The sequence below is a fragment of the Drosophila eugracilis genome, unplaced genomic scaffold (genome assembly GCF_018153835.1).
Source record: "Drosophila eugracilis isolate 14026-0451.02 unplaced genomic scaffold, ASM1815383v1 contig_2154, whole genome shotgun sequence".
In the NCBI taxonomy this organism is placed as follows: domain Eukaryota; kingdom Metazoa; phylum Arthropoda; class Insecta; order Diptera; family Drosophilidae; genus Drosophila; species Drosophila eugracilis.
Genome location: NW_024573038.1, coordinates 8793431 through 8804317, shown reverse-complemented (window position 1 = coordinate 8804317; position 10887 = coordinate 8793431). Strand labels below are relative to the sequence as shown.

The following is a 10887-nucleotide window of genomic DNA, read 5'->3' as shown; positions in this document are numbered from 1 at the left end:
GGAGAAGAGTTAGGAGAAGAGTTAGCTAATTCAATACATTTTTAGAAAAATTATCAGTTTTGAATTCTCTTACGCTTAAATTAAATAGAAAACAAATAAAAATTTTGTTCTTATTCTTTTCTAGTAGCAGACAAATTTTTAAAATATTTTATTTTCTTTATCTCAAAAAAAGCGACCTTACGATAATTCAAACTTATCGATTTCTTGCTTGCCTATCGTAATGGTGGCGCCACACTACGTCCGATAGCGTGTTTACACTTACAGAGGGCGCTATAAAACGTAATAATTCTACTTAATTTTACACAAAAATGTACATGCAAACACGCCAATGGATCCTTTGAGAAATGCTGCCCATAAGTACTTTACTGTTGGCCAGAGCTGTCATACCATATATGTAAGAACAGTTATGCCTATCAAATTTGTTTTGACTTTAAAATGTAAATATCACAGAAAAAAAAGTGGCATAACCCAAAAAATATTCTTTGTATAACACATAGTATAACTAATAAAGTAAAATAAGTCATATAACTGGTAGTACTCTTACATTGTGTAGAATAAAGCGTAAAGTAAAGGGAAGTATAACGCATTGTATAACAGATAGCCCAAGCCATAGCAACGTACTGCGCCTGGCGGTTAACGTAACGTAGTAAGCCTTTAAAGTCACGTAGTGAGACGCCTGCCATCACGTAACATCTCTCAAGTAATTCTTCCTTAAAATCCCAAATACCTTTAAAATTTATTTAAATTTCCGTGTTTCTTGTTTATAAATAATTTGTTTTTATTGCTATGCGTACAATGTATTTATGATTTATTAATATATATAATTTCTCATCTAAGCACTATGCAACTACACTTTGTCTGCCCCCACTTAGAGCCTAATTAAACGTGATTATTATTGTATCCTTTGAGGTAATAATGATAAATGCCCAGTTGCCTGGCTAATTGGAGTACTTGAGTCCCTCGTAATAGCCACCGCCTCCGTTCAGTGCCACCGAAGTGGGGGGCGGGGTGATGGGCGGCAGGTAAACCGGTTTGCGATCAATGGGCGAATGGTCGATCACATGGTTGCCACCGGATTGCGATGGCGGCGGTGTCATGGATGCATGGTTCTGATGTATAGATCCACCATGATGCTGATGATGATGATGGTGATGATGCGCCTGAGCCTGGGCCTGAGCCTGAGCCTGGGCCTGTTGGATGCTGGATAATCCCGGCAATTGCTGCAGCGAAATCGAGCGGAGACCTAAGGAAGGACAAACATATAGAAATGAAAACCGATTAAAGTTGAAGTTCTCGTTTTATGGACAAGCGCTAAAAGTCACACTGCAGCGAGACTGCCGCTGCGGCGGCGGCAACTATGAAATGAAGAAAGGGAGTCGATCGAGTGCGGCATAGATTACCATATGTTGCATGCCCCCGCCATGCCCCGTCCACCGTAATCCGAGATGTGAACCGTCAGCAATTAAATTACCCTGATTGACGCGAACACCCAGGAACATTGCGATCCCCCCTTCACAGAGCTGTCCGACACCCCTCAAGTGGGTGCACTGTGGAAAATTTCTAGTAAACTAACTAATAACTTTCTTAGCATGGTTAGAAAATCTTATTTCCTTAATCTTTAATCTACTACTACTACTTCTTTTGGTTAACTAAGCTTCGTCTTTTCAAACTCCCTACTACGACCGACTTTTTCTTTCAGTGTATCTTCACCCTCATCGCTTGCTGGAGCTGCTCACTTACCGTTGTCCAGGCTGCTGGCACTTGTTGCATAGGAATAGCCCGCGGCCACGAGACTGGCGGTTGGTCCATAATCACTTTGAAGCGCCGCCGCCGTCGAACCCAAAGGCGAACTTGAAGGAGGCGCCGATGGGGCCATTCCCAGGGCAGAGTGGGCCAGTGGGGGCGTTGAGGCGGATCCATTGAGATTTCCTCCAGCTGCCAGGCAGGATATATTCGAGTACTGAGGCAGTGGACCCACTCCCATGCCCACCGTAGAGGCACCGCTGTGAGCGGCATGGGCATTCCAGGGATCCCCAAATCCTTGACCACCAGCCGGTGAGACTCCATTAGCTCCAGCTGAACTGTAATCGTAGCTGGCAAAGGCGGGCGAAGCGTAGAAGTTGGCATTGTCCTGGTTAGGGGAAGAAAAATTTATATTTAATTTTTATTTAATTTTTGGTTTTTTTTTAAGTTTTTTAAACTTACCATTCCCGCATCCCCATAACTGCCTGTGTAGTAACCATTGGCATGACCTGCATACGGCTTGACCTTGATCTTGGAGCGATAACCCCTTGGTCGACGTCTCAGGCTGCCTTCGTCTTCGAAGAGATGTGCTGAGTTCTCATCGATGGTCCAGTAGTTACCCTTGCCCGGCTTGCCCACGCCCATGCCTTTGGGCAGCTTTTTAAAGCACTCGTTTAGGCTGAGATTGTGACGCACTGAGTTTTTCCAGCCCACATAAGGTCCTCGGAAGAACTCATAGCTAAAAGGCGAAAAATTATAATGATTTTAGATATAGATATATGATAATCAGATATGTCACACATTATGTTGCCAAGATCAAGTTTTCTCTTCCCTTTTGATCCCAAAGACAATCGACAAAAGATGAAAATTGATAATCGCGGGTTTATTTATTTTACTCGCCTTGCGAAACTCAATTAAAACTTTTTTTTTTTTGGGATGATCGCAGCTCGTCGTTAAAAAAATAAACGATGTCAGCTTAAAAGCCTCTCACACGCATTTGGAATCCCCTCTGGCCCCAAACTTGAACCCTATAAAAGCTCAAGTGGATCTCCGTCTCGTCGCCGAAATCGAAATCCAAACAATCGACGCGAAATCTGAGCTATCTGAAGGATGCGCATGCGGCAAGTCGAGTTGGCCAAATAAAATCGGAGGCAAGTAAACAAAACCAAGCGACACATTTTTGTTGTTTGCCCGACATGGATCGGTTGTGGTATTAATAACCGTATCTGCCAGAGTCTCGATATCGCCAATTGGCTCCGTTTGAGATTCTTAAGATCGGGTTTATTAATGGGAGTTTTTATTCGATTAAGTTTTGTGATTCTGAATTGCTAATAAGACTAAGCAGCCATTAACCTAATGGGAATATCTTTGGAAAAACTTAAACTTTATTAAGTTATCTTCCATATTCCGAAGATTACTGATGGCCTTAGTAATCCTAAGGAGTTTTCCCAGAAGCAGTTTGCTTTGTTCTTTCAAAATCTAATGGTAAACATCAATCTGCAATCACTGATTAGAACGTGGATATAGTTCCTACTTCCTTTACAATCTAATTAGGACTCTATACTAAGAACCAAGGCAACCCTGATCTTCCTTTTCCCTACCCCCAGATCACAATAGTTACCTCTTCTGCAAGTAAGCATAGATCTCCGAGAGCGTTAGTTTTCCGGTGGGCGATTCCTTGATGGCATGTCCGATCATATTGATATAGCTAAGGGCAGGTTTCTCTGGCCGCCGGGTGCCGGACTTCTTAGCAGTATCAGGAGTGCTGGGTGTATCCTGGTTACTGGAGACACCTCCACCAGCTCCCCCACCAGCTACCTTGATCACCTGGCTATTTTGACTAGGCGGAGAGGAATCCGATCCATTCAAAGATTTAGCAGGGGAGGAACTCGAACTGGAGTAGTTTAGAACAGGCATTCCATGGGCATTGCTAATAACCTGTGATGGAGATGTGGAGATCCGCGGCAGGTAGGCACTACCTGGTGAGTGCTGGATCTGCTGGGGTTGGACTTGCTGTGGTGCCTGTTGCTCCACGTCGTGACTGGTCAGCAGTTGGTAGTCATTCGCACTGAGTATGGTGTTATTCGAACAGTACTTAATGGTGGAGGCATACTGATGGTTCATCGGTTGCAGTTGCACCTGCAACGTCTGCACCTTCGGTGTGGAGCTCACGTACTGCAGATCCTGTGGCAAGTCCGTGGGCGTCTTTGAATTAGACTGCGGTGAGGCTGAACCCGTCGAATGGGCTGTCATTAGGACGCCATATGGTGGTATTGGACTTGAGGATGCCGGCGGTGTACCCATGCTGTGCAAGGCACTCAGACTATAATGCTGGGCTGTCGAAACGGGCGTGGCAGTGGGCGTAGACTCCATATAATGCTTAAGTTCCATATACCCGATATTTGGTTTCTGATCAACCATCTCCGTGGGTGATTCTCCGCCACCCATTGTCTGGTAATTGCCACTACCAGGTAACAGATTTCCCGATCGATATAAATGCCCAGTATGTGGCTGACTGTGCGGGTGGGTGTGGGTGTGGCTGTGGGGATGACTGAATGGCGGGTGGGCACGAGGATCATGGTAGTAACCCAACTGTTCCATGGACATAAGCGACCGATCCGACACCTCCTCACTCTTAATCATTTTCACTTAAGTTTCTTTGCTTTTCTTTTTTAAATCACAAAATTTGAAAAGATTTTCTTTTTGAATATTCCTTTTTGGGAATAGCTTTTCTCTCTAAAACTCGCGCGTTTTCTCTCCGGCGGAATATTATTATTTTTTGTATAACCACTGGAAGACCGCACCGCTTGGCTATTCTCGCTCGACTGATGGCAGATCGGTCCTGGAGCGAAGCTGAAACCACGATCCCATCCGATGCGATCCACTTGAGTTGCCATCGGCCGGAATTCTTTTTTTAGTACGCCCACGCCTTACGCAAATCGCTCTCTTGACTTTTCTTATGTGTATGTCTGGGTTGCTCTCTTTTTTGTCCCGCTGCCAATTGGCTCGGTCGTTCGGGGTTTTCCTCTCCTCTCCTAGAAAATGCAAATGATTCTCTCTGGTGCAGGTCTGTGACTTGGGGACTGCAGTTATTGGCGAAAGTGGATCTTAGGTATGCCATGTATTTGAGAAACTTAAATGGGAATCAGGAGGAAAGTCGAGTCTTTGGGGGATTGCTGTTACTGGGGAGAGTTTGTGGGAGTATCAGGTATTCCGCTAGGTATTCTTCTAAGCTAACAGAAACTATCTCAGATATGAATGGTGATGAAATACTTGATGAAATCTACTAAAAATGCAAATCAAAAATGACAAAGTTTAAGGAAAGTTTTAAGTTTAAGTTATATTAACTAACCTTTGCGAATTTTAAGCGACTTCATCAGCAAATTTTCTTAGAAAAATATGATAAATTCTTGCCCCTGCAACTTTTTAACCAAAATTTCCCATTATTAACCCCATACTTGCCATAATTAATATCACCCCGAATTTACGCAGCTACATTTGGCACTTTGAACTGCTTCTCCTGTAAACATGGCAATCTGTGTACAGTAATTGCAATAATTGGTTCAAAGAGTCTTTAAATCTGGCCTGCATTTATACCCCCATGACCCCAAAGATCTCTCGATCGGAACCCACTCATTACTCTCTCATTATGGTTATTATTTCCGATGCGAATTTCGGTTTGGGACTGAGATTGAGTCAAACCATTGGCAACCTTTGTGCATCCATTTACCCGCTGGGAGGCCTTCTCCTCCACCCCCCCTCTTTGGCCAGTCAACAGTTAATAAATAGTCGAAAAGCAGAAAGAGATCCTCGAAGATCGAACCCCGCAATTAGCCCGAATGAATTAACGTTTAGCAGTGCCAACGGATTCGATGGAAAAACCAAAAGAAAGAAAGAAAAAAAAAAAGGAAGCTGCCGTTGCTGGAGGCGGCATTCGGATTTCGAAACGAGCTGTTAATTGATTTAGTCGTTGCCTGGCACGGATCCGGATCGAGATGGGGGCAGTGGCAAAGAGGGTAGCCCCGAAGGGGGGGGAGGTAGTACGAACGGTACACCGCCGGAGAGCGGAGCGTACGGCAGAGCCCCTGAGTGCCGCCATTGCCTGTCAGCACTACGCCGACTCATTGGCAGCAAGACGACCGTGACGGAGAAGGAAGCATGGGTGTGGCAAGGGGGTATATTTCTATAGAAAGAAGATGCTGTTAAGCATGAAATTTGTTTTTTAAATGAAGGCTTAAAAATATGTAAAATATGAGAGAAATTTAATATTTCCTTTCTAGTACTTGCAATCCCTCCCAAAAACCCCTCCCAACTACACCCCTGAACCGAGACGATGGCGACGCCGCTCTCCAAAACGCAACCTCTCGCTCTGCCGCTAATGCTGACTCTCTCTCTCACACCTTCGCCGTCGCCTGGGGCAACGTTTCAATTCGATTCCCCCAAAAAGAAGAAGCGAGATACAGATACACAGGGACGCGCACAAAGATACAGATACATTCTGTGGCGGGACACACGGGGGCGGAGTTTTGTTTACATTTCACGAAATTCTATTTGTCGACGGCGTCGGGCATTGATTGAGAAAATCGAATCGAAATCGAAGAAGAAGGCGCAGAATTCCGTTCTCCTGGCTACATTTATTTTATATTTTTCTTCTTTCGTCGGCCTAAAAGATATTTTAATTTCATCCACCACTCGCCATTTTCTGCGTGTTTCCCAGAAGACCATTCGGCTTTTCCGATATTTGCTGAATTCCTTCAACTTTCGTAATTTCCATTCAGATATTTTTCTTCACTTTTGGCCATTTTTCTTACGGCTTCTGCGGTTTGGAGGCCATAAATTAATTTTACTTTTGATTATTATTACTTCTTCTTATTGGATTTTTTTCGACTTTTTCGACTATTTTTCCTTTTTGTTTTTCCCGCTGCTTTTGTTTTGGTGTGCAAATTCAGGAATTTTCCCCCGAGTGAGGAATAAATTAAGCAGGCCCCAGGCAATAGCTCACAGACCCTGAAATGGCGGGAAATTAATTAATAGCTCTGCCCGGCGATGGATTCCCAGAATCGGGTAATCGGGTCTGGTCCATAACTTACAAAAAGAAAACATAAATCATTAATAAGTTTTTGGTTTTTAGATTATAAACTTTTATAGAGGTGAAAATAAAATGGCTAGAAAAGACAACAAATGGGTTGAAAATATTAAAAAATAAATCAGTTTCTCTTAAAAATCGTTTGTAGTTTATAGTTCCAAGTATAAAATGCTTAAAAATAAGAAAAACCAAAAACATTTTCCCTCCAATAATTTGATTTATGGCTGAGATAGCATTACATTTACTGCCCACAGAATATTTACGCCAAAAACTGATCAAAGATTGCTCGACCAGATTTTGACAGTTTCCGTTTCAGGAAAAATGTTTGCCAAGAATTTGACTTTTCCCTGCAATGATTTTCATTTTACATTTCCCGATTGGACAAGTTGTCTTCATAGCCAGTCGTTTATTTATAGCCAATGTCCGAGGAAATTGCAATGGCCACCCAGCTAGCTAGCGAATGCGTCATCTTAACTGGGTCAACAGTTCCTGTATATCTATGGATATAACAGTCCTGTATCTATGGATGATCTCTTGATCTTGGCGGCCATAACATATCCGATCCATAAACACTCAACAAGGGAATTCCCAAACAAAAGTCGTCATCTCAGGCCATTCCACATCGTGTTGTTCCAGTTTTCAAGTTCAGATAATCATAATAAAGATAAGTTGGCATAGACGTGGAAGAAGAAGGCACAATGCTTGTTTTGCTTTTAATTTTAATGTTAATGTTATTAAATGGCCGAAAATTGTTTACTATTATGGGTGTTTGTAAACACAAAATTATGTATACGACGCGTTGAGCCGGCTGATCTTCGATTCTATTCCATTGATGGTGGTGCTACTGCTCCTCCTGGATGGGCATCATCATCATCATGGGCAATCTCTGGCATTGTTTAAACTGTAGTTTTAATAAACATTTAACAATTAAACGCTGTACTCTAAACACACAACAACAACAACAACAACAACAACAACAGCAAGAACAAGTTTTGTATACAAGAAGAAGCCGCATTCGGATTTGTTTTTCGCACACTGACCTACAACAACGGTTGAAAGCAAACAATTGCATCTAAACTGCCACGCCCCCTTTGACTTATTAAACAGTCTACCAATAAATAATCAAAAATAATCTACAAGTTAGGGAAATTTCCCAAAAATAATTCAAAATATTTACAAAGAGTAGCGAAAATTATGCCGTCAAGTTAAACTTCGTTAGCAGCCGCCCCCTTTGGCCCATATTTTGACTTGGCCAAGACTTTGTTTAAATATTTACATTCTAGTATGTGCAATTTGTTGCTCAGATCTCGCTCTCTAAACGATTCCTATTTCGATTCCGATCTGATCTCAATTTTTGTTTATCACACAGTTGCTTGATTAGGCTCACGTGTTGTGGCCAAAAACCAAATTCGAATACACAAACATCGGTTTTTTTTTTTGTTTTAACCAGGCACCGTTTAAGTTGTTATTGTTCTTTCCCACGACTGTAATTATGTGTTTGTAAATATTTATGAATTTCCACGTTTTATTTCCCATTAAATGCGAGCATTTCTTGCTAAGTAGACTCGATCTTGTTTGTACTAATGCGGTTGACAAACTTGAGTGGCATAAACACTGGCGATTATGGCCCAAAGTTCAAACAGGTAAGATCACGGAGAGGGGGGTGGTATATTTTGCAATGTTTTATAAATAAGGAAACGAGGCAAGAAAATAAAAAGGAATTTTTTTTGGCTACTTTTTTGGGGGTGGCAGAGTAAACGGAAACGGAAAAAAGGTTTTATGTGTGAAGGAAAAGTGAGATAAAAGGAAGGGATTTTTAAGACTAATAAAATAAGTTTAAATTAGGGGTTTTTTTTTCAAATATGATTAGTGAAAAAATACACTTTAGGCACCTGGTGTTATATATGAATTATGTTTTATCTTACTATATAGTTACATGTCTTCTTTATTAATAAAACAAACATTTAATCAAAGACAAAAAGGATTTCTTTTAATAAAGGTAGAAAATTACTTCAAAATACATTTAAAATGGGAAATAATTTGTTATAAAATATATTCAAAATTACTAATAAGCATGCTGGATATTTATAAATTTGTGTAATTTATTAAGGGAATTTTTTATATATTAGGTTGTCGAAAAAGTCTTTCGGTATAAAATTGGTTACAATAATGCGATTCAAGTCAAATATGCGCCGTTTTGTTCGATGACGCGTTCCCAACGAGATGCCAACTTCATAATGCCTCTCTCATAGAAGCTCGCTTCCCTATTGGCAAAAAAACTCAGAGCGTGGCGCATCTTCGACCACCTCTACACAAGAACGAAAATGTTGATAGCATCGTTGTGCGGTGGAAATGGAAACTGTATCGGGTTAATAAACTGCACAAATTTTATTGGCGGCTTGAGATGCATTTTGGCCTTTATCGTAGTAGTACTGTTAAATATGCCGTATTTTCTCTTTATTTTGCTCCATGATTGCGAAGCTATAACTCACGAAGGACTTAAAAGAAAAGACAATCAATCAAACAAGTATTAGCGCGTGAAATGAGCTTTCCAAAAAGGTATAGTATGACCTGATGCGACGAACAAGATAAAACAAGAACTACGCGCTTTCAGCGCCAACTAGCGAAAATACCGCAAAACTTTTTTGACAACCTAATATTTTTTGTTTGGCTTTAGTTTAAAGCTGAATAGTTACATCAAGAAAATGCTAACATAAATAGCAGCAAATGTAGTTTAAATTCAAGAAAATAAATACAAAATGTTCTTAAAATTTATTAGAAAGAATTTGATTATTGCTAGTAATATTACTATATATTTTTTTAATATTTTAAGATCTTGGAAATATTTTTAAACTCCGCATTCCACATCAAATGAATTTTGCTGTTCTTGAAAATCAAAATTCCTTCGTTCTTTTGACTCAAAAAAAAGTGCTGTGCCCATACAGTTAATTGCATTTTTGGATCTCGCCTCCTGTTGTGACCAACGATTGCCACACTTTGGCACTTCAGTTGGCCATAAACACCTTGGCCGCTGTGCTCATGTACGGGGGTATGAATTCAAGATGGAAGCCTTGCGCAAGATGGCCAAGATTGCCAGTGCCGCCGACGGTGGTGCCATTGCCAAACTATGCAAACTATGGGCCAGAGGCAGTAAAAGTTCAGAGACGCCTTCAATGAAGAAGAAAACCTAACCCCTTCCCCTCACCCAAATTGGCGCTTTGCGCCATTCAACTGTCGAAGCTGGCGCAATAAAATCGAACAATTTATAGACTTGCGATCCATTTGGTGCGCAATAATTGCGCCAAATGTACAAAAATTAAGAAAAAGAAAGAAAAAAAAGAGAAAAACGAAAGAAACGGGTCAGAAGACTGGCAATGCGAAGAGCGAGAAGAGCATTCTACAAATTACTTTTGAAAAAGACCCAAAAACAAAAAAAAAAAAGAAGAAAGATACTTTTTGGGATGGCCGAAAAGGCAATCGCATCCGATTCTCCACTTTGGTTGTTGTTGTTTAGCTTTTAGTTTAATGGCCGGTACTTAAATGGCGTTGACTCACCGCTTTGGTGAACAGGAAACTGAAATCGAGCATCTGATCTCTGGGGATTTACTTGGTTTTCATCGTCGGATCGTTGATTCCGCAACGTTGGCAGTAATTAATCTTTCCGCTTAAGCACCCTTTGCCAAAATGGCTGATCACTCACATAACGAGCCACGATCTACGTTTCCCACTCCTTCGATCTTCTCCAGCGAAACGATGTTCCCATCGCCTCCATTGGATGGCATCTGTTTCGTATCATTTCACGCTCATTGTCGTCATTGGTCCTCCGTTCTTCTCTGCTCTTCACTTCTCTTCTCTCCTCCCCCCAAATCTTCCGTGTCGTTTGCTTTGTTCTTCCAGGGCTTTTGTAGACGCGTTTTTTACGGGTCTCCGTCTTTTGGCCTTCGAGGGCAGCGCACCTGTGAGGCCTAAAAATATACGGATCCGGGGAAAAACTGAAAAACACGCTTGCTTGCTTGCTTGCTTGCTCAACATTGAAATGTCATGGGCTGTGTTCGAGA

The 10887-nt window shown here is 41.5% G+C and overlaps 1 protein-coding gene across 1 annotated transcript; it reads right to left on the bottom strand.

The window, feature by feature from the left end:
- Positions 1 to 803: 803 nt before the first annotated feature.
- LOC108113952 (forkhead box protein biniou) lies at positions 804 to 4410 on the bottom strand. Its single transcript, XM_017224664.2, has 4 exons — positions 3365 to 4410; positions 2206 to 2482; positions 1741 to 2131; positions 804 to 1243 (listed from the first exon to the last, which is right to left on the bottom strand). Exons 1-4 carry the CDS (start codon positions 4384 to 4386, stop codon positions 939 to 941), a joined length of 1995 nt encoding a protein of 664 aa, XP_017080153.2. The 5' UTR covers positions 4387 to 4410; the 3' UTR covers positions 804 to 938.
- Between the last annotated feature and the right edge of the window lie 6477 nt (positions 4411 to 10887).